General features: G+C 42.7%; 2 protein-coding genes and 3 long non-coding RNA genes across 5 annotated transcripts; 2 read left to right on the top strand and 3 right to left on the bottom strand.

Moving 5' to 3' along the window:
- The first annotated feature begins 4,728 nt into the window (after positions 1 to 4,728).
- LOC104427964 (probable indole-3-pyruvate monooxygenase YUCCA10) lies at positions 4,729 to 7,385 on the top strand. The gene is made up of 4 exons (XM_039304375.1): positions 4,729 to 5,442; positions 5,850 to 6,083; positions 6,809 to 6,931; positions 7,064 to 7,385. The coding sequence occupies exons 1-4, from the start codon at positions 4,822 to 4,824 to the stop codon at positions 7,226 to 7,228; spliced, it is 1,143 nt and encodes a 380-aa protein (XP_039160309.1). The 5' UTR covers positions 4,729 to 4,821; the 3' UTR covers positions 7,229 to 7,385.
- Positions 7,386 to 17,782: 10,397 nt separating this feature from the next.
- Positions 17,783 to 20,417, top strand: LOC104452547 (probable indole-3-pyruvate monooxygenase YUCCA10). Its single transcript, XM_010067002.3, has 4 exons — positions 17,783 to 18,469; positions 18,875 to 19,108; positions 19,850 to 19,972; positions 20,105 to 20,417. Exons 1-4 carry the CDS (start codon positions 17,849 to 17,851, stop codon positions 20,267 to 20,269), a joined length of 1,143 nt encoding a protein of 380 aa, XP_010065304.2. The 5' UTR covers positions 17,783 to 17,848; the 3' UTR covers positions 20,270 to 20,417.
- A 549-nt stretch (positions 20,418 to 20,966) lies between these two features.
- On the bottom strand, positions 20,967 to 22,066 carry LOC104452550. Its single transcript, XR_005547347.1, has 3 exons — positions 22,007 to 22,066; positions 21,817 to 21,911; positions 20,967 to 21,465 (listed from the first exon to the last, which is right to left on the bottom strand). It is a non-coding gene; the product is annotated as an uncharacterized LOC104452550 (long non-coding RNA).
- Positions 22,067 to 22,386: 320 nt separating this feature from the next.
- Positions 22,387 to 24,872, bottom strand: LOC104452546. Its single transcript, XR_005547352.1, has 5 exons — positions 24,827 to 24,872; positions 24,664 to 24,727; positions 24,186 to 24,279; positions 23,381 to 23,472; positions 22,387 to 22,460 (listed from the first exon to the last, which is right to left on the bottom strand). It is a non-coding gene; the product is annotated as an uncharacterized LOC104452546 (long non-coding RNA).
- A 620-nt stretch (positions 24,873 to 25,492) lies between these two features.
- Positions 25,493 to 26,361, bottom strand: LOC108954195. Its single transcript, XR_005547618.1, has 3 exons — positions 26,205 to 26,361; positions 25,894 to 26,003; positions 25,493 to 25,541 (listed from the first exon to the last, which is right to left on the bottom strand). It is a non-coding gene; the product is annotated as an uncharacterized LOC108954195 (long non-coding RNA).
- Positions 26,362 to 26,431: the final 70 nt, after the last annotated feature.

The following is a 26,431-nucleotide window of genomic DNA, read 5'->3' as shown; positions in this document are numbered from 1 at the left end:
ATTATAAATTATGTTTTATCATTTTTCTTCGTCAACAAAATAAAATAAATAAAATTGTTCAGTGATAATTATATAGATAATCTCTTGATGCTGTGGAAGCATCTGAAAATAATGCATGTAGAGAGAGCATCACCGTACTCGTCCACATGATGCAGATGGCTCGGAGATAGGAAGAGGAAAAGGAAAAGCGGACGTTGAAAACACTATAGTCACAACAGAGTACGTTTCCATGTATTTTCCGAAGCTTGGAAGGAAGAATGTACGGAATTTCCCGGAGTTTCATTTTTCTAGTATTCGAATAGGTTTTCTTGCAAGCTGGTATGTTGGACCTTCTCCACCACGATAATGCATCGTGCATGGAAATGAAATTATTTGTCTTGCTGCACGCATAGAAAGTACTAAAATTCTTTGAAATTGGATTGCTTAACGAATTTTTTTTTTTTTTTTTTTTTTTAATATTTGAGCCGAAATCCATCTGGTAAAATTGAAAAGTAAGTGTTTGAAAATTTAAATACTGAATTTTAAGAGACAATGAATTTTAGTGGCAAAGATATTAAAAAAAAAAAAAAAAAAGGACATCTACAAGTCACGATTATGAATTTCTTACCAAAGATGGAATGGCGGTCTTCATCGATAGGTTTCGCCAATTAATTTGACAAGGTTTTCGTTGTCAATAATTAATATCGCTATCTAATGAATTGAGTCTATTAAGTCAAACCTTACCTAAGGTTATCAAATAAGCTCCATCTCAAGTTTTTAGCGCTTAATTGGTTATCAAACAGTTCATGAAGACCGTGAAACGTTGTATATAGACCTTATGCCATCTTCTTTTCTTTTCTTTTCTTGGAGACGGGATCAAGACCTATATAATTGAGATAAATTTTTTCATTCCAAAAAATGCAACTGTCAACAAAATCATTATAGGAAAAAAGAAGAGGTGAAAATAGAAAGGAGAAGATCCTTTCAAGTTCCAATCCGATCCAAATCCAACATAAATAACCACTTATGGAGATTCATATATGGACCCACCACACACACACATATATTAAAAAAGTCTCTTCGTCAACAAACACGATCCGATTAAATTATTATTCTTGTGTAACATATGCATTAGGATAATACTTTCTATTAAAGTCTCTTCATCAACAAACACGATCCGACTCAATTCTTATGCAACAAGGTCTCCCTTTAGACTACATTAAAAATTCATGCACGACCTTTTCTCCAAAAGGCATTGCACATTAAAGTTCTTGTTGGGCACGGCGTCAACCTTAGAAATTCAATGATAAAATAGACAACTGGCTCCCCAACAACAACAACAAGATTTTAAATAAATAAATAAATAAAAACAAACTAGCAAAAAATAAAATGAAATGAAAAGACGCAAAGACGCTATTCGAAACGGTACTAATCATTTTTTGCAATTGTCGTACCGAATCAAAAAATATATATTATAATTTCTAGCAAACTCATTTTTATTCTTATGAAAGATAAATTAACCACGCACATTTAATTAGTGCTCCCGAATCACCCGTCGACACGATCTATTTGAGCGGACAAAATTTTAGCTATCAATGTAATTTACGAAGTCGGTCAGAGACCACATCATTGCATGTTGTCAATAGTTGACATATCCATAACGATTAGATTCGCAACGACTCCTTCATCCAAATGACGGAAGATTGATGAAAAAAATTGTCTTATTTTCCACATTTACGCTTTTGTAGAAGTATGACCAACCATTATGAAGTGAAGCACTTCTTGCTTGTTAGAAAAGTCCTAGACGTAAGCTTTTAGGCTACGTTTAGTCGTCGGGATAATAATCGGGATAGGATAGGATAAAATAGGATATTAAATCCTCTGGATAATAAAGGCGGACATATCTAATCCTATCAAGTGTTTGGCGCACTTCCAGGATAAGATTAAAAATAAATATGATATTCAATTAAATTATAAAATTAAAAAATAGAAAATTCAATTAATTAAATGCCATGGAAAAGCCCTAGATCTAGGAATTGTGGCCACCATTGAAAACGGCGAGATGCGAAGATGGGAGAAGAAGTGGAAGAAGAGGATTGACAATGAATCGGAGAGACGGAGGCATCCATTTGACGTAGATGCTTATGATATCTTCTCTTTTTGTTAAGTTCTTTCTTTCCTTAAAAAATTCTTATCCAATCGGGCTTATCCCACCCCCTCCCCGGATTTTTTATCCAGCGTTTTATCCGGATGTATCGGGTTTGTCGATCCGGTGGACATTCCCAAACATTGGATAGGATAACAAATTATCCTATCCGACTCAATCCGACTACCAAACGCAGCCTTAAGGTTGTCGATGGGTCAGTCGAAGCTTCATTTAGTGCATACATAGGACCCAATGTTCCTTCCACGAGTTTGCAACGCCTATATTATCAAGCTACCAATGCTGAAAAGGATAAGTATCACGTGTGTTAGATTATTTAAATATTTGATAACCTAAACTTTTAAAATTGACATTTCATCTCTTTCGTTTGTAATTAGCACATTCTTCTTTACTATGGCGTCATTCTTCTAATATTTCTTATTCAGATGCTGCTTTATATATGTTTTTCATCATTTTTTTTTCCTTTGGTTTTATTCAAATGCCACTTTATAAAGCTCACAGTAACCACTTAAAATCATCTCCTCGAAAGGAAATTCTACCAAAAAGTCCACAAATTAATATAATTAAAAAAACGATCCAATATCTCTCGAATCAAATTACTAATTACAATGATTCCAAGCAAAATCCCTGAAGATAATGCCTATAATATTTATTGACATCAAATATTACAACTTAAATAAATAAACTAAAAAAAAGAACAAAACAATGAGATAAAATGAAATAAAATAAATAAATAAAAAGAAGAAAAAACTAAACTACCTAAGGAGACGGCGGAGCGATGGGGGTGGACGCAGCGGCGCGGAGGTTGGATGGCCGGACTGGTAGCGGGCAAACCACCAGACGTCGGGCGAAGGGTGGCCGGCGTCGGAGCTCCGGCGAGGGCTGGTGGGCGACGACGGTGAGGGGCGTCATGAGCGGTGGTGGTGAGCAGTGGCGTCGGTGTCGTCTTCATAGCTTCTGGGCGGAAGCAGCGAGCAAGCTCGCTGGCGGAGGAGGGTTCCGGCGGCAGGCGGGACGGCGGCTGGAGGCGCGGTGGCGCGAGGGGACCGGCGGCGCAAGGGTGGCAAGTTCGGCAGTGCGACGCGGGCGCGGTGCAGGCGTAGGAGGCGCGACGCGAGCGCGGGGGAGCAACAGCGGGCGTCGGCGATGGAGTTGCACGTCGCGGTGCGAGTCCGGCGGGGCAGCAGTGGCAGAGGCGGTGCGGGGTCAGGAGCAGCGGGCTTCGGAGCTTCGGCGTCGGGCTGGGCAGCAGCAGGTCGCAGGTGCAGAGGCGCGGCGATGGGCGTCGACTCGGGCAGCAGGGCACCGGCGGGGGAGACCTGCGAAGAAGAAGAACGACTGTTCTTCTTTTTCCCTTTTTTTTTTTTTGCTTTTCTTTTACTCTCACTTCGGTTGACCTGTCTCCTCACACGTCCCTCTCCCTGCTGGATTTTCAGAATTTTAAAAGCCAAAGCAAGATTCCTTTTGCTGAGTTTGAAGAATGAATAAAAGGAAATCGAAAATTCATAAAAGACGAATTCCCACCTCCCCTTCTCACAAATTCTTTTACTGCACGAATTTTTCTCTCTGAATATTTTCGAAAGTTGCTACTCCCGATCACGAAAATTGTGGCTCCTTTTCATAATGATTTCCATACGGTCATTTTTATAGCAACTTTCAAGTTTCCATTTTCTATCTCATTAAATCGCGGTATAAATTGGAGCGTGATTTTGCAATCGATTCGATTTTCTTCAAATTTCTTCCATTTTGTAAAAAAATTATTGCCATTTATTCACTTGATTTTCAAATTGCTTTGCATTTGACAAAATCCAAATAACCATCGAATTCCAAATTTCCATGTATAATCAATCAAATCAATTTCCCCCATTTTTTCATTCTTTTTCCTTTTATTTATTCAAATGAAATTTTTATTTTCTTTATTTCCCTAGATTTGCTAAAATTAGGTGTCAACAGTCACCAAACAAGTTTTTTTTTATTCAGAATCAATTCCTAGGAACAGAATAAAAAATAATCATTTCTAGTCAGAATCTATTCTCGGAATAGAATCGTTACCAAACGCATTCTGAGTGTCCTGACTATGCGGAAATTTTATACCTAGAAGCACAATTAAAATTTATGATTGATTAGATCATTCACTATTTCTTGAAGAGTAATATAAAATCGATTTATTTTTGACATCATATCCATAGTTAGTGCATTCATTCTAGTTAGAAGCTCAAGCTCCATATCAAGGTTATTGGGAAATCTGTTGATAGCAATTCTCCAAGGATGTGCCCAATTAGGGGTGAAATTTTTTAATTAGATCGTGCTCCTATGGAATAAAAATTTCCATGTTCATCGATTTCCTTCTTGTGTCGGCCGTCGCTCCCCTTGACGATAAGCATCGGTTCACACGGGGGTCCATTCATTCTACGGGTGGCAATCAACGAATTCGACGGTCTAGATGGGGTACGTCACACATGTGCATCACACGCCAAGATCCACCTGATTATTGATATTTTTCCACGTGAGGACCCACCAAGCCACGAGAACTAACATTCAAAGCCTCCCATATAAGGAGAAAATATAAGAAGCCCTCGCCAACATCTACCGACTTCCGTCTTCCTTCCCGTTCACACATCATCATCATCATCATCATCATCATCATCATCGCAGCCAAAGCCGCAAAGACTAAGAGGATGGAACAGGAAGCCGCCGCTGCCGTCGTCGTCGTCGGAGCCGGGCCGTCGGGGCTCGCCGCATCGGCGTGCCTCAAGACCCTCTCGATCCCCCACGTCGTCCTCGAGCGAGAGGACTGCTTCGCCTCCCTGTGGAAGAAATATGCCTACGACCGCCTGCACCTCCACCTCCGCAAGCGGTTCTGCGAGCTCCCCCACATGCACTTCCCCCCGGACTACCCCGAGTACGTGCCCAAGGACCAGCTCCTCCGCTACTTTGACGACTACGTGGTCCGCTTCGGCATCGAGCCGGCCTACGGGAGGTCCGTGGAGTCGGCGGTCTACGACGAGGGGGACGGGAGGTGGAGGGTCGGCGCGAGGGACGTGGGCTCCGGCGAGGCCGTGGAGTACCGGTGCCGGTTCCTGGTGGTGGCCACCGGCGAGTCGAGCGACGCCTTCATCCCGGAGGTGGAGGGGATCGAGGGTTTCGGCGGGAAGGTGATTCACTCGACCCGGTACAAGAACGGGAAGGAGTTCGAGAACAGCAGGGTTTTGGTGGTCGGGTCGGGGAATTCCGGCATGGAGATCGCGCTGGACTTAGCCAACCACGGCGCAAGAACCTCCATCGTTGTCCGGAGCCCGGTAAAAAGCTTCACTTGCTTTCTCATCATTCTTTATAAAAAAAAAGAATCTCGTTTGCATCAATAAGGAAGGACTTCGTCTACATGTTTCCGTACCTTTTTTTCTTTTTTTGGTCGAAACATGTTTCCAACCTTGCCCGTTCCTTGTTGTAAAGGAAGAATCTACATCTGATATGACACGAGAGCAAACATCGATGTATGTTGCGCCCTGTAGAATACACAAAACTCGTCTCGACACGTTAACCCGAAGGCACCGTCCGTGGGCACCCGTCGGCGAAATTTCCCACGCCGTGTCGTGACTTCATCTTCCTCGTCTGTTTCGAGATGCGCACATTGTAACCTTGCGACGAGTGTTGACGAACATCGTCCATGGCCCCATTGCTGATACTGTGCACTAATCATCCGCAGGTACATGTGCTGTCGAGGGGGATCGCGAATCTGGGCCTGGCGCTGCTGAAGTATTTCTCACTTGGCACGGTGGACTCGTTGCTGGTGCTGCTGAGCAAGCTGGTGTACGGGGACATGTCCAAGTACGGGCTGAGGAGGCCGAGCGAGGGTCCTTTCTTCATGAAGACCAAGTATGGCAAATACCCCTTCATCGACCTCGGCACTTGCCAGAAGATTAAGTCCGGCGAGATTCAGGTAACACGATTCGATCTCCACCTCTCCAGCTCTGGACTTCCGACTTTGCGTCCAGCATGCGAGAACATGTGAAATTTCGTCGATTCAGTTGAAGGCCGGCGACGGTCAACTATAAATTTGGTCATTATTAAAAATAAGTGGTCAGCTTGTAATAATATTTTATGGCGGTAGCAACAGAGATAGGAAAAAAAGAAGGGATGATGGTCTTCGAAGCTTATCTTAATTTGCAAGTAAGACTAACATATACATATAATGAGTTGTTCTGGCGTGCCCCGCCGGTGTGACAATTTTTTTTCTCACGAGCGGCCTTGTTTCAATCGATGGTTAGCGAAAGATTGAGTGGTTGAAACCCTAAGTTGACGTAGAACAAGACTGTTTATATAAAGTTTTATTTATACTAAGGGCTTACGTTCTATTTTACTCGAGTAGTTCTGCATCTATTGTATGGATACCGGTTCAATTTTAAATTTCTCATTTTTAGCAAATTCAATTCTGCACGAAATTCTAGTATACTCCTTCCGGGCAACCACTTTAATGGTCTAAATAATTGTATTGGGAATCTCGCGTAAAGATTTGTAACTCAATTAATAAAATTGAAAAATTTAGGATCGAACTTATATGTGCATAATGAATTGAGGGCGGATGAGGTAGTTTCCCGTTAATATGCCATCCAGGTATGGACATGGATCGTCGTCATGGACTTTTGTGATGAAACTTTTGGACAGGTCCTGCCGGCGTTGAAAAGGATAGAAGGGGACGTGGCGGAGTTCGAAGACGGCAAGTCCCATCCCTTCGACGCCATCGTGTTCTGCACCGGCTTCAAGCGGTCCACCTACAAATGGCTTAAGGCACGCAAACCCCATCCACACGAGATCGATTTCTTTATTCCAATTTTTAAGACGTAAAGGTCTCCTAATTTTTATTTTACTCTATTAATTCCTTTTTGGTGGTTTTTGTTTTTGTTTTTTTTTTTTTCGCAGGGGGATGATTACCTGCTGAACGAAGATGGGATTGCGAAACCGAGCTTCCCAAATCACTGGAAGGGCGAGAAGGGCTTGTACTGCGTCGGGCTGTCGAGGAGCGGATTCTATGGGATTGCTTCGGACGCCCAGAACGTTGCCGACGACATCAAATCCCAACTCTAATTTCTCTCTTTTTTATTTGATTTTCCCATTTTTCCACATGATGCCATTATTATTATTAATTATCTTGTATTTTGCAAGGCTTGGATTGAGCTTTATATCTGCGTCAAACATAATATACTAATGCAAATAAAAAGGGAGGGTTTTTCCAAAACCTCAAGATCTTTCGCTTTCAAAGAAGTTTGAGAGGCTTTGGATTCTTCGCACGGGCCACACAGCGTAAGCAAAAGCCCATGCTGGTATGACTTTTCGGGGGGCAGGTCAAGGAATGGTCCACCCGAAAATTTGGGACTCCTCCTTAGAATTATTGAATTATGTTGGCCTTTCAAAAGCTAAAAGCCCAAAGCATGTACTAGGCTATCTTGGGCTTTCAGATTTTCAAAAAGTCGGTTGCATTGTTCATCTTCCTCTTCGTCAGATTCTCTAATGTCGACCGGCGAGGTTGCGATGGGTTGGTGACAGGCTAGAAAGAGGCCAGCGTGGTCGTAGCACCCCGGCAATTGTCACCAACCAGTCGCACAACCCAGATCCGGTCGCGTCGATCATCTAGGTCTTGGCAAGGGCGGTCGCCACAACCTCTAGCAACCCACAACCTCGCCGAGACCCGGATCTTGGTCGCGGAGGTCACCGAAAGTCGCAACAACCCGGGCCACCCACAACATTGTCTGGGTTGCGAAGGTCGCAGGTCGCGGCAAGGTGCGTCGCCGCGACCCGCATTTGGGTCACGGAGGTTGCCTAGGTCGCCAACGACCTCCGCAATGTGGCGACTTGCACGACGGTGCGGCGAGGGTCGTTGTGTCCTCGCACAGTGATCCTAGCCGACGCTACCCTTTGCCGCACCACCTTCTCCTCACTTAGGACCGCCTACCCTTCACCGGCAACTATTAGCTTTTATTTGGCGATGAATCAGGTGAAGCCCTTGGCCACCGACCAACTCTCCTTTTTTTTTTTTCCTTATATTTTAATAACAAAAGTCTTTTGCAAATTTAATTTACCCAAATACTATTTTGCACAAAGATATTTCATAATGGACTTTCACAAATAAATTTACCAAACACACTTTGCATTTTGAAAAACTCCTTTAACTCAAAGGCTTTTACATTTTCTTAAGACTTTTCCTAAAAATCTTCCCAAACGCACCCAAAATTCTCACGTCATTATTTCTTGTTCCGTTGGAATTGAGGATATCTTTTTGAACTTTTTTAACGAAAGAAAAGAAACAAAATTCATTTTTTTGGGTTTCATAAGATCCAAACCCTCCCCCCCCAATGAGTCCCCATCATCGTCTCGATCCATCCCGAACGAATTATAATACACTAAAAAAACATCAGGATCCAAGTCCAGTCCAAACGTATTCCTTTCGGGCGAGAGAACGAATGTTTACATTCTGATATCCTCCGAATTTTGTCCGTCGAATTGGAGCACGAACAAAGAAATGGCCTTCCAATCAGCGGGCGACGCGTGGAAGAAACGTCCACGGCGTAGGATAGAGGAGGGTGGCCGGGGGTTGGGGCGACGGAGAGGTGGGGAGCACGGCGGTGACTTCGAAAGCGAGCCTCCAGCACGAAGCGAAGTACCCGTTTGGATTTATCGCAGGGAATATTTTTTTGCAAAAAAGAGGGAAATTGTAATGTCAACGGGGCACGGGGAAACGTGGCTATTTAATTAACCATTTTTGTATAAAAAGAAAGGAGAAGAGATTGCTTGTACGGAAAACAATTCATGAATGTCCATGTTCATTGTATGTTTACCAAACGTTGATATTTAAGTCGGAGCCTACAGATTCCCATTCCGAATGCATTATTGCTCTCTACATATAGCCAAGAAGCGACTGATCCTTCAATACCGCTGTCCGTCGGCGAGTAATTTCCTCAAAATTTAGGAGAAACAAATAAAATAAGACCCAGACCCAATCGGAGGATAACAGATGGACATGGGATAGGAGAGGATAACGAGATGGACTCGTTACAATAGACTGTCCTAATATCGTGTTAAGGAAGAACGAATCACGTGTCGATCGCTGCGTACGGAATCGCGGATTTATGTCTATAGCGCCTTTCATGAAATGAGTGTACGCAAATTTTTCTATTCACTCAGTAAACGGATTTTTCTATCACAAAATCACAATATAATTTTTCGTGAAATCACAAGAATGAATCTTTGCTTGGGCTTGACAAGGGCTCGTAGGCCTTGGCCCAGTGGCTAGCAAGGGTTGTCGGGCCTTAGCCAGCAGCTCCTTGCTACCACTTAACAATAACAAAAAAAAAAAGAAAAATATAAAATAATGACTTATTAAATATAATTAAAAATTATCCACATTAACGATTTTTGGTTAAAATTGGTAAGATGGACTTAATTGGCAAAACTTGAATTGGTTAAGGACTCAATTAATATAATTAAAAGGTTTGAGACTGGATTGTGAAAAATAGAAGCAATTGTTGGGCGAGGGGGCACGGGTACATGCATGCATGCATGCAGACAGAGGAAGTGCAGGCTGAAAACCAGACATATTTGGTGCTCCATTGGAAGTATCGCGCCCAGAGTAGCAAACATCGCCCGCCCCCACCCCATGACGAAGAGAGCGAGAGAGCGCGAGCGAGAGAAACAGAGAGCCAGACGCAGGCAGAGGCATCTCTCCCCCATTATTTCTTCTGCGACACCCTCCCCCGTACGAGAGCTCACGAGCACCACCACCACCTCCTCGCACGCCGTACGACACGCCTGCAGCCAGGACGTTACGCCGAGACGACGCGCTCCCGAGGACGACTCGCTGAAGAACTTCAGGTACGTGCGCTCAGAGAGAAAGAGAGAGCGAGAAAGAAAGCGTGTGTCGGCCTGAATTTGCTGAGACGTTATGCTCGCGCCTCCCTCCCTGTCCCGTTCGCGTGCTCGCGAGCTCCCTTTATTCCTGCCGCTCTCTCGCTCTGCTTTTTGCAGCCAACACCGAGACCGATCGACACGCAGGGGTGCAGAGGGATCGGGATAGAGAGGATGAGCTCCTGCGTCGAGAGCCACGACCGCTCTTATTCTTCCTGCGGCAACATTGGAACTGGTGATCCTCCCGCTTCTTTTACTCCGTTTTGGCTCCTGCGTGTTGTATCTACCGTCGTTTGTTAGATGCTGTGTCAACAGCTTGATGATTGGGATTGTCGTTGCACTGCTGTTGCTGCCCGCGGGGCGAATGCGACTTTGGCCTTTGCCTTACTTTTATTCGAACGAGAAGAGCTGGAAATGTCAAATGATTCTTTCTTTTCTCTCTTCATTTTTCTTGGGTTTGCTCAAAATTCAATCGGTTTGCACTTGCGCCCTTCTTGGATGGAGGCTCTATTGAATTTCTAGCGTTCACAGCAAATTCGTTGTTCTAAGTTTGGGAGACAGGAAATGATGCTACGTTCTTATGTTGAAGAAAGATAAGTAGACAACTTAATGGTTAATTCGCTCTGATTCGGTTCTAAGTCGACTGATCAAGTTCTCGTAAGAATTGAAATCCTGGATGGCTGCATGCTAAACAGATTTAAGGGATGTCTATGATGTTCCCTCGCCGTCATTGCTCGCCTCCATTTCATTTCCGAACTCAAGTAGAATTTCTCTGCTGCGATGCAGGGAGAGGAGATAACTTGCACGAGCAACTATGGCACGCTTGTGCCGGTCCCCTAGCTTATGTTCCTAAAGAAGGGAAACGGTGTTTTACTTCCCCCAAGGGCACATTGAGCAGGTACTTCCCTCCTGATTCTTTTGTCACAAGACATCTAATTTTGAGTCGTGGAAATAACTTGTGGTGAGAAGGCTACAGATGATTCGCTTGACGTTCAAATTACTTGCACAGTAGATCTTTCACCTTCTCTTCCGATTAGAGTGATCTAATAATCGAAGGACCGATTTATCACTCAAAATCCGAACACTTCACCTTGCTTTTGGGACTTGCAAAATGGGCACGAGTGTTGTTAGCAATGTTTAGACTAGGCATGCACTGACCATTACTCACTTGGTTCAGATTGAGAATTAGTTTCAAGTGAGATATTTTGCGCTAACTCAATTATGTCGTCTAAATCAATATTGCGCACCCCATGAATTCATATTTTTATATCACCGCAAAATGATTTTGGTCATTGTGGACTCTAGCCTTTGTAGTTGTTTCAGCAGTGGTACTTATCAAATGAAAAGCCTAGTTCAAACACAATGCAATTCTCCAGCACAACATCCATCTGTACCCTCAGATTAGGGTTCCCTAATATGAATTCACCTCATTTGGAGTCAATCACTCAATTATCAGAAAAATTGAAAGTTTGAACAGCCAAAAAAGAACCAAAAAGAAAAAGAGAAGTAAAAGTGCCCTAGGCTGCTCCTTGTACTTTTCGGCCCTTTACGCTCCCTTTTATCTCTTTTTGGTACGAAAAGTTCTTCCTTTTTCGTCTATAGGCTCTCCCAATAATTGAAAAGAAGTTCATTTTTTAGTTTCCATATCATGTCCTCCTTATGGGCCATTTGATCTCTTTCATCGCCTCTTCTTGGGCCTAGAATTGGACGTGAGCCACCGGCCCATCAGCTCGAAAGTGTCCAAGGCTTCCTTCCATCAAATTTACAGGAAATTAAGCATGAAAGAAGACCAGGACTTTCTTCTTTTCTTGCTCTTAACAAATCTTGACTTCGCCTAAACCCGGGTTCTAATCTGAAATCGAATCGGCCCGAATTCGAGTCATACAAATTTTGACTTACACAACAATGTGCGGTTGGACAGCATTGACTTTCCATTTTGATTGAATGACAAAGCCGCATCGATTGATTATTAATTGAAGCACGACTTAATTGAGCGGCCATTAGAAACGCATCCACAAATAATAGCATCTTAATCAACTCTATTCATTGGACTAAACACAAATACCCACTAACCAAACATTGTAATCACGAAATGAGAGAAAGAAATGTATTTACAAGTAAGATACAATTTCCTTAGTGTTGACGCTAAGCCGCATTTATGTTTAGTATTTCGAGATGATAAATTGCAAATTTGCCACCATTATGGATTCCTTTAGATGACAAACAAAACCTCCATGTTTGGATATATATCGGGATAAGTACACTAATGGTGCCATAAGTTGTGTACGGCGCTCACTTTGGTGCCAAAAGTTTCTGCCGGATCACTTAAGTGCCAAATCGGAGGAAAAACGATCACTTTGGTGCCACCGATGATAGATTCCGGCCAAAATGATTACGTGGCTTTCATATTTTAAAAAAAAAAAGACGATAGATTCCGGCCAAAATGATTACGTGGCTTTCATATTTTTAAAAAAAAAATCGAGAAGCCTTTTAAACGACGTCATTTTCTGTCTTCCTTAAGAAAACAATGTCGTTTTGCCGTCCTACGTGGATAGCCTCACAAAAACGACGTCATTTTGTTAATTTTATTTGGAGATTGAAATTAGGGTTTTTTTTGTCTGCCATTGCTCGTCCACCGTTGCTTGGCCGCCGTCCCTCAACCACCGTCACTTGGCCGCCGTCCCTCGGCCACCGTCACTCAGCCGCCATCCCTCAACCTCCATTTTAGTTGCTTGCCACAGCAAGACAAAAGAAAGAAAAAAAAAAAAAACGAACAGAAAATCCCGAGAAAGAGAGAGGTGTGGACGATGAGGGCGGAGGAGGATGGCGGGGCCACGGCCCGCCGGCTTCGTAGCAGCCGGCTTCGCCGACAACCTCCATGGCGTTCCAGATCTTCGCGGCTACCATTGGCCGGATCGCTCGTGCTTCCGGGGATTCTTCGAGCTCGCGTTTCCCGCACCCAAAGATATTTCTTGGGAAAAGGCAGTGGTGAGGCTGAGATTCGGGGATTTGAAAGGTTGATAAGGTGATTAAAAATGGGGGAAAACTACTTTGGGGGAGGGCGGAGGCGAATGCGTGGTTTCTTTTCTAGAAAATTATTGGTGTTGCTGGTTCTCCGCCGCTGGTGTTGTTGGTTTGGTGTTGTTGGTGTTGTTGGATCTATTCAGGGAAGAAGACGACACAAAACGGCGTCGTTTAGGGATTTAGGGTTTTGAATTTGGGGGAAAGACACAAAACGGCGTCGTTTTGGTGTTAGGATGCTAAAACGACGTCGTTTGAAGGCCTAAGTGATCTAATGGAAACTCTGGCGAGCCACATCAACATAAGAAATTAATAAATAAAAAAGACCACATCAAATTTCCGACCGATCAAATCGGCGTTGGCACCAAAGTGAGCGTTTTTCAAATTTTTTGGCACTTAAATGATCCGACGGAAACTTTTGGTACCAAAGTGAGCGCCGTACACAACTTATGGCACTATTAGTGTACTTATCCCGATATATATCCAATGAAAATTTTTGATATAGTTTCTTCATATATGAATATTACCCGTACATGATCCAGGAAATCTTCCATAGTTATATAAACTTACAACATAAAAAAGGGGTCTTTTTGAGATATGATGACGACTTTTGGTGTAATCATGAGATATTTTCTTATAAGTTACTTCATCTTTGTCCCCAGGTCGATGCCTCTTCTGCAGCATATGTCGCATGAATGATCACTTATTTTAGTTCTCAAAATAACTGTAATGATGTAAAGATATAAGCATGTGTTGGTCCAAAAATTTAAGGATATAAAGTAAAAGGATGATGACGTGTCGACAGTAGCGTATGGAGGGTTTATTCGTTTAAATTTCCATTGGATCATCATAGGTTGCAACCATGGGTGTTTTCTCTTATTTTATTGATAGTTGTAACTATGGGGGCAAACGTTAGAGCTGGGGGAGAAGTGGGAAAATGACACAATGGTTCCTAAATTTCGACTTAATGTACAATATTATCTCTAAACCTATAATTTATTCATTACGATTCCTAAATTATTGGTACATGTTCAATTTAATCTTTAAATTATGTGAAAATGATTTAAATGAAATAACTACATTGAACATTTACCCATAATTCAGGAACCACATTGAACAAATTAAAAGTCTAAGAATGGTATTACATATTAGGTCAAAATTTAGTGGCCACATTACACGAATCAATAATTCAGAGTTGGTATTGCATATTAGATCAAAGTTAGGGATTATTTAAGTTCTCAACTCAAAAGAAAAAAAAAGTATTGAGTATTTGAGGCCCTTAACATGAAGTGCGGTTGTGCATTTTTCCTATTTTAAAAAGTGCATCAAGATTTAATGAAAATTGATTGAAACTTCTCACTTTCCTCTATAAGTCATCAACTAGGAACAAGTCCTAGAGTATAAATGAAATTAGATCATAGGTCAGGTGAAGTGGATGTAGAGAACCAAGGTACACTAAAAAATGAGGTATGGACCAGGATAAACTATGATACATTTTCAACTCACTGGCCGGTTAATGAACATAACATCATTTTCAACGTAATTTCACTCGAGTGAGTCTAAGTCTAAAAAAGAATATGTTTGCTTGGGTTCACCTAATGGGCGGTTCAAACCTTAATAAGTAAATTTCAAATGTAATCTAACATTTGCTCGTGGAGGATGCCAATTGGTATTATTAATTATGTTTTAGGTTCCTTGAAGGATCGTGCGATTATTTGTCTAATTAATTATAAATTATGTTTTATCATTTTTCTTCATAAAAAAAAAAAAAAAACTTGTTCAATGATAATTAGATAGATAATCTCTTGATGCCGTGGAAGCATCTGAAAATAATGCATGTAGAGCATCACCGTACTCGTCCACATGATGTAGATGGCTCGGAGATAGGAAGAGGAAAAGGAAAAGCAGACGTTGAAAACACTATAGTCACGACAGGGTACGTTTCCATGTATTTTCCGAAGCTCGGAAGTAAGAATGTACGGAATTTCCCGGAATTTCATTTTTCTAGTATTCGAATAGGTTTTCTTGCAAGCTGGTATGTTGGACCTTCTCCACCACACTAATGCATCGTGCATAGAAATGAAATTATTTGTCTTGCTGCACGCATAGAAAGTACTAAAATTCTTTGGAATTGGATTACTTAACGACATTTTTTTTTTTTAAATATTTGAGCCAAAACCCATATGGTAAATTATTTGTCATCATCGGTAGGTTTCGCCAATTAATTTGACAAGGTTTTCGTTGTCAATAATTAGTGTCGCTATCTAATGAATTGAGTCTATTAAGTCAAACCTTACCTAAGGTTATCAAATAAGCTCCATCTCGAGTTTTTAGCGCTTAATTGGTTATCAAACAGTTCATGAAGACCGTGAAACATTATATACATACCTCATGCCATCTTTTTTTCTTTTCTTTTCTTGGAGACGGGATCGAGGTCTATATAATTGAGGTAAATATTTTCATTCAAAAAATGCAACTGTCAACAAAATCATCATAGGAAAAAAAAAAAAAAAAAAGAGGTGAAAATGGAAAGGAGGAGATCCTTTCAAGTTCCGATCCGGTCCGATCCAATCCAAATCCAACCTAAATAACCACTCATAGAGATTCATATATGGACCCACCACACACACATATATTAAAGTCTCTTCGTCAACAAACATGATCCGATTAAATTCTTATCCTTGGGTAACATATGCATGAGGATAATACTTTATATTAAAGTCTCTTCAACAAACACGATCCGACTCAATTCTTATCCAACAAGGTGCCTCCCTTTAGACCACATTAAAAGTTCACACACGACCTTTTCTCCAAAAGGCATTGCACATTAAAGTTCTTGTTGGGCACGGCGTCAACCTCGGAAATTCAATGATAAAATAGACAATTGGCCCCCCAACAACAACAACAAAAATTAAAATAAATAAATAAACAAACTACCAAAGAATAAAATAAAATAAAAAGACGCAACAGACGCTATTCGAGACGGTACTAATTGCTTTTGCAATTGTGGTGCCGAATGTTTCGAGAGCATCCGTAGAAGTAACCAAATCAAAATATATATATTATAATTTCTAGCAAACTCATTTTTATTCTTATCATATGTGTAATCACCGCACTGAAAGATAAATTATTTTTAACCACGCACATTTAATCAGTGCTCCCGAATCACCCGTTGAACGATCTATTATAGTTGAGCTGACAGAATTTTTGCTGTCCATGTAATTTACGAAGTCGGTCAGAGACCACATCATTGCATGCTATCAACAGTTGACCTATCCATAATGATTAGATTCGCAACGACTCGAGCAAAATTGATTCCGAGCGCTATATGCCGACGAGTTAGCAAGTAATTCAGTAACTCCTTCGTCCAGACGGCGGAAGATTGATGAAAAAAAATTGTACTTATTTTCCACATTTACGCTTTTGTAGAAGTATGACCAACCATCATGAAGTGAAGAACTTCTTGCTTGTTAGAAAAGTCCTAGACGTAAGCTTTTAAGGTTGTCAATGGGTCAGTCGAAGCTTCATTTAGTGCATACATAGGACCCAATGTTCCTTCCACAAGTTTGCAACGCCTATGTTATCAAGCTACCAACACTTAAAAGGATAAGTATCACGTGTGTTAGATTATTTAAATAATAAATTACTTATTCATTTAATAACCTAAACTTTTAAAATTGGCATTTCATCTCTTTCGTTTTCGTTTGTAATTAGCACATTCATCTTTATTATGGCATCATTCTTCTAATATTTTTTATTCGAATGCTGCTTTATATATGTTTTCCATCAATTTTTTTCCTTTGGTTTTACTCAAATGCCGCTTTATAGAGCTCACAGCAACCACTTAAAATCATCTCCTCGAAAATGAAAGGTCACATCTACAATTTTCTGAATGTACTTGGTACACAACATTCCTTCCACAAGTTTGCAACGCTTATGTCATCATCACAAGTTTGCAACGCCTATGTTATTAAGCGACCGACACTACAAAGGATGAGTACTACTATGTGATTGCTCGGTGGGGACAGTCCCCTTGACACTATGGACCACGGCTGTTACTCTGAACTTGCCAGCACCACAGAACCTTGCTATTGCCATGCTGCCTATGACGGGGTCATCCCACCTATGGCTCATGTATCTTGTTTGTTATCCACCGAGTGACTCGCTAGAGATTGAGTGTCCTGACTATGCGGGAATTCTATACCTAGAAGCACAATTAAAATTCCTAAAGAGTTATACATTTGTGTATTGATAAGACCATTCACTATTTTTTTAAGGGTAATATAGAATTGATTTATTTTTGACATCATAGTCATAGTTAGTGCATTCATTCTAGTTAGAAGCTCAAGCTCCATATCAAGGTTATTGGGAAATCTGTTGATAACAATTCTTCAGGAACGTGCCCAATTAGGTGAAATTTTCTAATTAGATCGTGCTACTTTGAAATAAAATTTTCCATGTTCATCGATTTCTTTCTTGTGTCGGCCGTCGCTCCCCTTGACGATAAGCATCGGTTCACACGGGGGTCCATTCATTCTACGGGTGGCAATCAACGAATTCGACGGTCTAGATGGGGGTACGTCACACATGTGCATCACACGCCAAGATCCACCTGATTATTGATATTTTTCCACGTGAGGACCCACCAAGCCACGAGAACTAACATTCAAAGCCCACATATAAGAAGCCCTCGCGAACATCTACCGACTTCCGTCTTCCTTCCCGTTCACACATCATCATCATCATCTTCCACATCATCGCGCCAAAGCCACAAAGACCAAGAGGATGGAACAGGAAGCCGCCGCTGCCGTCGTCGTCGTCGGAGCCGGGCCGTCAGGGCTCGCCGCATCGGCGTGCCTCAAGACCCTCTCGATCCCCCACGTCGTCCTCGAGCGAGAGGACTGCTTCGCCTCCCTGTGGAAGAAATATGCCTACGACCGCCTCCTCCTCCACCTCCGCAAGCGGTTCTGCGAGCTCCCCCACATGCACTTCCCCCCGGACTACCCCGAGTACGTGCCCAAGGACCAGCTCCTCCGCTACTTTGACGACTACGTGGCCCGCTTCGGCATCGAGCCGGCCTACGGGAGGTCCGTTGAGTCGGCGGTCTACGACGAGGGGGACGGGAGGTGGAGGGTCGGCGCGAGGGACGTGGGCTCCGGCGAGGCCGTGGAGTACCGGTGCCGGTTCCTGGTGGTGGCCACCGGCGAGTCGAGCGATGCCTTCATCCCGGAGGTGGAGGGGATCGAGGGTTTCGGCGGGAAGGTGATTCACTCGACCCGGTACAAGAACGGGAAGGAGTTCGAGAACAGCAGGGTTTTGGTGGTCGGGTCGGGGAATTCCGGCATGGAGATCGCGCTGGACCTAGCCAACCACGGCGCAAGAACCTCCATCGTTGTCCGGAGCCCGGTAAAAAGCTTCACTTGCTTTCTCATCATTCTTTATAAAAAAAAGAATCTCGTTTGCATCAATAAGGAAGGATTTCGTCTACATGTTTCCGTACCTTTTTTCTTTTTTTGGTCGAAACATGTTTCCAATCTTGCCCGTTCCTTGTTGTAAAGGAAGAATCTACATCTGATATGACACGAGAGCAAACATCGATGTATGTTGCGCACTGTAGAATACACAAAACTCGTCTCGACACGTTAACCCGAAGGCACCGTCCGTGGGCACCCGTCGGCGAAATTTCCCACGCCGTGTCGTGACTTCATCTTCCTCGTCTGTTTCGAGATGCGCACATTGTAACCTTCCGACGAGTGTTGGCGAACATCGTCCATGGCCCCATTGCTGATACTGTGCACTAATCATCCGCAGGTACATGTGCTGTCGAGGGGGATCGCGAATCTGGGCCTGGCGCTGCTGAAGTATTTCTCACTTGGCACGGTGGACTCGTTGCTGGTGCTGCTGAGCAAGCTGGTGTACGGGGACATGTCCAAGTACGGGCTGAGGAGGCCGAGCGAGGGTCCTTTCCTCATGAAGACCAAGTATGGCAAATACCCCTTCATCGACCTCGGCACTTGCCAGAAGATTAAGTCCGGCGAGATTCAGGTAACACGATTCGATCTCCACCTCTCCAGCTCTTGACTTCCGATTTTGCGTCCAGCATGCGAGAACATGTGAAATTTCGTCGATTCAGTTGAAGGCCGGCGACGGTCAACTATAAATTTGGTCATTATTAAAAATAAGTGGTCAGCTTGTAATAATATTTTATGGCGGTAGCAACAGAGATAGGAAAAAAGAAGGGATGATGGTCTTCGAAGCTCATCTTAATTTGCAAGTAAGACTAACATATACATATAATGAGTTGTTCTGGCGTGTCCGCCGGTGTGCGGGACAATTTTCTCCCACGAGCGGCCTTGTTTACAATCGATGGTTAGCGAAAGATTTAGTGGTTAAAACCCTAAATTGACGAAGAACAAGACTGTTTATATAAAGTTTTTTTATACTAACGGCTTACGTTCTATTTTACTCAAGTAGTCATGCATCTATTATATGGATACTGGTTCAATTTTAAATTTCTCATTTTTTGCAAATTCAATTTTGCACGAAATTCTAGTGTACTCCTTCCGGGCAATTACTTCAAGGATTTTCAGTCGAGATTAGTCGGAATAATTGTATTGGAATCTCGCATGAAGGTTTATGACTTAGTTAATAAAATTGAAAAATTTAGGATCAAACTGACATGTGCATAATGAATTGAGGGCCGATGAGGTAGTTTCCCGTTAATATGCCATCCAGGTATGGACATGGATCGTCGTCATGGACTTTTGTGATGAAACTTTTGAACAGGTCCTGCCGGCGTTGAAAAGGATTGAAGGGGACGTGGCGGAGTTCGAAGATGGCAAGTCCTATCCCTTCGACGCCATCGTGTTCTGCACCGGCTTCAAGCGATCCACCCACAAATGGCTCAAGGCACGCAAGCCCCATCCACACGAGATCGATTTCTTTATTCCGATTTTTAAGACGTAAAGGTCTCCTAATTTTCATTTTACTCTTTTAATTCCTTTTTGGTGGTTTTTGTTTTTGTATTTTTTATTTGCGCAGGGGGATGATTACCTGCTGAACGAAGATGGGATTGCGAAACCGAGCTTCCCAAATCACTGGAAGGGCGAGAAGGGCTTGTACTGCGTCGGGCTGTCGAGGAGAGGATTCTATGGAGCTGCTTCGGACGCCCAGAACGTTGCCGACGACATCAAATCCCAACTTTAATTTCTCTTTTTATTTGATTTTCCCATTTTTCCACATGATTCCATTATTATTATTAATTATCTTGTATTTTGCAAGGCTTGGATTGAGCTTTATATATGCGTCAAACATAATATACTAATGCAAATAAAAAGGGAGGGTTTTTCCAAAACCACAAGATCTTTCGCTTTCAAAGAAGTTTGAGAGGCTTTGGATTCTTCGCACGGGCCTCACAGCATAAGCAAAAGCCCATGCTGGTATGACTTTTCGGGGGGCAGGTCAAGGAATGGTCCACCCGAAAATTTGGGACTCCTTAGAATTATTGAATTATTTCGAAATCTAGCGAAGTCGGACCGGGCGCTAGGTGGCCGTGGTGGGGATGGGGGGTGCCCGGCTTTTGGCTAGGCATGGTCCATGCCCCCCCACCCCTCGCCCGGGCCCTCGGCACTTGCAATTACCCAAATTATCCTTAGTAAAGATCAAAACTATCATCCAAGATAAGCACTCCATTCGTAATTATCCGTCATAGACGCAAAAAAAGAGGTGAATTTTGACCCGTGAATCTGCTTAGTCCCAAATGGGACATAGGTTGTTGGGAAACTTTTCTTTAAATTAGGTCAACCTAGCATGTGACGCATAGCTCTCAAGCTATATCGGGTCAATTCTACGTGATTCAACTTGACTCGGGAAATTAGGTTTTTATATTCTTTCCCTTCTCTCGTGTATGCGAGCTTCTCCCTACCAACTGGTAGCAATGTCTAATACAGAAACCATAGCCATTGGCTAAATCTCCTCTCTTTCGAGTTTTCGATCCTATTACATATCGCTTTTCTTTCATCAAAAATCCGAAAATCCGAAGAAAAAAAAAAAAAGGGAGTTTCCCTCGAATGCTATGGCCGTATCCGGAAGGAGCAATGGAGATGGTTCGGTGAAAACCCATGGAGATGTTCGGTGACAACCCTCCGACCAGGGGAAGTGCACGGGCTTCTGGGTGTTGATACAAGGTTGGATTCCTCCTTCTTTATCCTCATGACTTTGAAGTGTATGGGTTCCACGCAGTTTCTGACAGTGTGAATGCGAAATCTGTTGATGAGGAGAATATGCTGTTGGTTTGCCTTTCTGGAAGGAATTCAGTGTAGTAGTTCTGTGGAAAACCTCTAAAAACGATAGGGATCCAGCTGGTTTGTTGAGAGGAATGACTGAAAATAGTGTTGAGTTTTCTGCCAGGAAGATGTTTGAAAAAATGCCCATGAGAATGCGCAGCCAGATACGGAAGTAATCAACTGATATTTAAGATCCTTAATCTAGTCAAAAAACATGGACAGCAAAGAGGAAAATGAGCTACGTATAGCAGCATTGTGTAAACGGTTGGGACATCTATGGGATGAGCAAGATGTCGTTGAAGTAAATCCGGACGTATCATTACCAAAAAGAGATGAATGTAATAGAACAATATTGGGTAAACTCTACTCTAAACCCAATGTCAACTTTCCAGCTTTCTTCACAACTATAAAGAAAGCTTGGAAAACAGAAGCAGTAGAATGTGCACAAAAAGGAACGGGCCTATTTACCTTTGTGTTCCAGTCAGAGGTAGAAAAGGACAGAATACTCAAATCTTCACCTTGGTCTTACTCCAGCAATTTGCTAGTGCTGAAACAATGTGATCCTGAAATTCCAGAACATTGTTATGATTTTTCTAGAGCGGCTTTCTAGGTTAGAATCGGAGGTATTCCCCCTGGTTGGAGAGTCGAAACTGTTTACCATGAACTGGGAAGAAAGTTAGGCCAGGTGCAGGAAATCCAGCTTGAAACCATGGGACACTGCAAAGAAAGAGGAGGTAGAGTGAGAGTGGAGGTAGACTTAACAAACCCTCTAAAAGCAGGCACCATTTTGGATATTGGCAAGAAATGGATGTGGGTAGAATTCAAATACGAGAGATTACCCCATTATTGCTACTCCTGTGGAAGGATAGGCCACTATGCGCAAGATTGTTCAGAATTTCCTTATGCGTAATCCCCATGGGCGTTAACAAAATCGGTTCCTATGGACCATGGTTGAAAGCAGAAGTCAGTGATCACAGTCCTTATTGGGAGACTTTTTATAGAAATCTCGAAGAAGACATTATTGTGGAGGAAACCATACCGGTAGCAACGTCTCCAAGCATAGAACAAGCTCTAATCATAAGAGAGAAAGGGCCAGAAATGTGTCGGGAAGCCTACAGCAAAAAAAGACCCGAAAGCTCTGTGAAAGGTGAGAGAATGGAACCCCGACCCAAACCAGAGAAGGTCAATACGTGAGACCATGGAAAACAGATTATATGCTCGAGATACTCCCACACGAATACTCTTAAAATTGGAAAGAGTAGCAAGAAGAACATGAAGGTGCGTAAAGCTAAGAAGCGAGATGTTTACTCGAACCAACTACTATTCTCATTGACGATTCAGGCATGACAGAGACGCCAAAGTGAAATTTCTAAAAGAAAGAACAGATCGGGCTTTGGTGGCTAGCCCTAATAAGCCACCAAAGACGATATGAAAATCATTAGCTGGAATTGTCGGGCTGGGCAACCCCGACATTCCAAGAGCTCAGAGCTTTAATTGCTCTTGAAAGGCCCAGTATAGTCTTCCTCATGGAGACCAAAAACAAAGCAACAATAGTGGAAGGTATATGCAAGAAAATCCAGTTTCAGCATCTATTTCTAGAAAATCCAACGAGTATAGCAGGGGGATTGGCGCTAATGTGGAATGAGGAAGTAACAGTGCAAGTCCAAAGCAGCTCTAAACACTACATTGATGTAAGATGCACTGATTCTACCAGGAAATTAAGCATGCAGATTACATTTATTCATGCATCCACAAATTTCGGGGAGAGGCAACAATTATGGCAGCAATTGAAGAGGTTGAAACCACACAACTCCAGTCCATGGATATGCATGGGGGATTTTAACGACATTCTATACGTATGGGAAAAGGTTGGGAAAAGGGAAGCAGATACCCAAAGAATAGTAGCTTTCAGAAATATGCTTAATGAGTTATCTCTTATGGACATGGAAAGCCATGGCTGTGCATTTACATGGGCAAATAACAGAGAAGGGGAAGATCTTGTTAAAAAACGTCTAGATAGAGTTTTGTGTACCTTGGAATGGCGCGTAATATACCACGATGCAGAAGTTCATGCACTCCCAGCAATCGGATCGGACCACAGTCCTCTGGTTCTCAGCCTTCACCCTGCACAAAAGAAGAGAAAAAAGGAATTTAGAATGGAGGCATTCTGGTTGGAGAATGACGAATATCATGAAGTAATTCGTGAAGTATGGAACACATTATCAGCCCCTACACAGCCCACTTTTTCAGCCAAACTTCAAGTGACAGCCAAAAAACTAATACAATGGAGTCAAAAATAGTTTGCACATGCACCTAGAAGGATAAAGGAGTTAACACAGCCCTAACAGCAATCACCAATCAGCCACAACAGCATTCCAAACAGACAGGAAATGAAAAGTATTATTCATCAGATCGACACTCTAAGAAAACAGGAAGAGCAATACTGGGGAATACGATCGAGAATTAAATGGTTACAGTGGGGAGACAAAAATACAAGCTTCTTTCACGCAACAACAGTGCAAAGGAGGCGCAGAAATCACATCACAATGCTGCAAGTGGAAGATGGCAGATGGTGTCGGGATCCAGGAGAAATTAGACATCACATATCTGACTATTACCGCCAGCTATATAAAACAGTAGGGGAACGAAACTATCAGCCAGTTTTGAGCCAATGCAAATCTCCTATTGATGATCAAATAAACGCATCCCTGGTGGCTAATCCAACGATGGATGAAATTAAACTGGCAGTGTATCAGTTGGGAGCTATGAAAGTGCCAGGACCCGATGGTTTCAACGGCCTATTCTATCAAAACAGTTGGGAAATTCTTCAAACTGACCTGTTCCAAATGGTACAGACTTTCTTCAACACAGGAGTCTTGGATCCGAAGTTAAATCAAACCCATATTGTCTTGATTCCCAAAGTTAAAAATCCTGAGACAATTAGTCAGTATAGACCCATCAGTCTTTGCAATTTCAGTTATAAAATCATCTCAAAACTACTTGCAAATAGATTGAAGCAGTGGCTGCCAGATATAATCGCACCCGAGCAAAGCGCCTTCGTCAAGGGGCGTCGATTCAGATAACATCCTGATCGTGCAGGAAGTACTACACCCCATTTGCGGATCACCAAACGACAGAAAAAAAACATAAGGCAAGATTACTCAAACTAGATATGCAAAAAGCATATGATCGAATTGAATGGGATTTTGTTCGGGATTGCATGCTGAAAATGGGCTTTTCTGACAAATGGGTGACTCTAATAATGCAATGCATCACTACTGTGACTTTCAGTGTAAAGCTCAATGGAGAACCTACCTCGTTTTTCAGTCCATCCAGAGGCCTAAGGCAAGGAGATCCCCTGTCGCCTTATTTGTTTATCCTGATCACGAATGTATTAACATGGTTAATGACAAAAGCAGTTGAGGAAGGCAGCATACAAGGCATACAGCTTAACAGGTATTGCCCAAAGCTCTCTCACCTTATGTTCGCAGATGATGTTATTTTCTTCTTGGATGGCACCCTAAAGGAATGTCAGAATCTGTCATTAACACTCAATCGCATGCTATGCAACGGGACAAGCGGTAAACCTAAATAAGTCAGGGGTCTCGTTTAGTAAGAATTGTCCCTTACCACTGAAAAGAAACTTGGCTCAAGAGCTGAGAGTGCCTGTGGTTGACAAGACTGGAAAATATTTAGGTATCCCTACAGAGTGGGGACAATCCAAGAAAGAATTATTCTCTTGGATATTAACCCGAGTAAATTCCAAGTTGGAGGGATGGAAGGAGAAATTGCTCACCAAAGCGGTAAGGAAGTCCCGATCAAGAGTGTGGTGCGAGCTATACCGACATACGCCATGTCGATCTTCAAAGTGCAGGTCTCCATCTCGCAGAGCAATTGAAAAGCGAATAGCTTCTTTTACGGTGGCAAAAGGAGATTCAAAACAGGGAATCCATTGGAAGAATTGGGCTGCTATGAAGAACGAAAGGACGAAGGAGGAATGGGTTTCAAAGACTTAATTACCTTCAACAAGTGCGTTTCTTTGGGTAAACAAGTATGGCGGCTGCACACATCCCAGATGCACTATGGACTAAAGTCCCTGAAGAGTATATACTTCCCCCATGGAGACATCCGGAATGCACAAAGAGGCCGGCGACCATCTTGGGGCTGGAAAAGCATGTTGATGGGGCGAGATTCTATCAAACCAGATATCAAATGGTTAGTTGGGGACGGCAAATTAATTAACATCAGAGAGGATAAATGGTTAACCCAGGACCTAAATGGGCAACCAGCACAGCAATCAGAACTAGTCAAGGTGGAAGGTTTGATAAATAAAGACTCTCGGACATGGAAACACACTCTTATTCATCAGTATTTTGAGGAGAAAATAGCGAACGAGATTCTCGCTATCCCCTTGAGTTCAGAGTCAAAACCGGACAGCAGAATTTGGACAGGTAACAGTAAAGGGGTATATACGGTCAAAAGTGGCTATAATGTAACACAGTAACGCAAACCAAACAAGATTTACAGAAAGCGTCTTGCTCTTACCAGCCCCCACAATCTTTATGGACACAGATATGGAGCCTGTCCATTCCGCCGAAACTTCGGACCTTCCTGTGGAGTATTTGTCACAACGCCGTCCCTACTAGCGAAAATCTCTACAAAAAAAAGATCCGTCCGGACCCTCTCTCGCCAGCCGTGTCGCACGTAAATTGAAACCACCAAGCATATATTCCTATTCGTAGATGGACAAAAGAGATTTGGCGAGATCACGAATACATGTGGAACAAACTTGACGAAACAAACCGGGCGAATCGACCAATGGCTTCTGTCAGCCTTCGAATCAAGAAGAGAATTACCTGAGAAAGAGGTCCTCGCATGGGTGCTATGGCAGATCTGGAAAGCACGCAACGCACGGATCTTCCGAGACAAAATCCCAACCGCAGAGGATGTAATCGACCTCGCACACACCCAAAATCACGCCTTCAACAGAGGAACGAAAATACGAAACCTCAACCGAACCAAAAATAGACTCTTACAGAGGTATGGAAACCACCCGAAACCAAAGTGAGGTGAAAGTGAACGT

The sequence above is a fragment of the Eucalyptus grandis genome, chromosome 11, assembly GCF_016545825.1.
Source record: "Eucalyptus grandis isolate ANBG69807.140 chromosome 11, ASM1654582v1, whole genome shotgun sequence".
Taxonomy (NCBI): domain Eukaryota; kingdom Viridiplantae; phylum Streptophyta; class Magnoliopsida; order Myrtales; family Myrtaceae; genus Eucalyptus; species Eucalyptus grandis.
The sequence above is the reverse complement of the archived record's forward strand: the minus strand, read 5'-3'. Positions and strand labels throughout refer to the sequence as shown.

Excerpts from the sequence above, each read along its gene's own strand:
- LOC104427964 (XM_039304375.1), top strand. The coding sequence starts at position 4,822 with ATGGAACAGGAAGCCGCCGCTGCCGTCGTCGTCGTCGGAGCCGGGCCG. Across the intron at positions 6,084-6,808 it reads TTAAGTCCGGCGAGATTCAG|GTCCTGCCGGCGTTGAAAAG; the intron begins GTAACACGATTC and ends ACTTTTGGACAG. Across the intron at positions 6,932-7,063 it reads CCACCTACAAATGGCTTAAG|GGGGATGATTACCTGCTGAA; the intron begins GCACGCAAACCC and ends TTTTTTTCGCAG.
- LOC104452547 (XM_010067002.3), top strand. The coding sequence starts at position 17,849 with ATGGAACAGGAAGCCGCCGCTGCCGTCGTCGTCGTCGGAGCCGGGCCG. Across the intron at positions 19,109-19,849 it reads TTAAGTCCGGCGAGATTCAG|GTCCTGCCGGCGTTGAAAAG; the intron begins GTAACACGATTC and ends ACTTTTGAACAG. Across the intron at positions 19,973-20,104 it reads CCACCCACAAATGGCTCAAG|GGGGATGATTACCTGCTGAA; the intron begins GCACGCAAGCCC and ends TTATTTGCGCAG.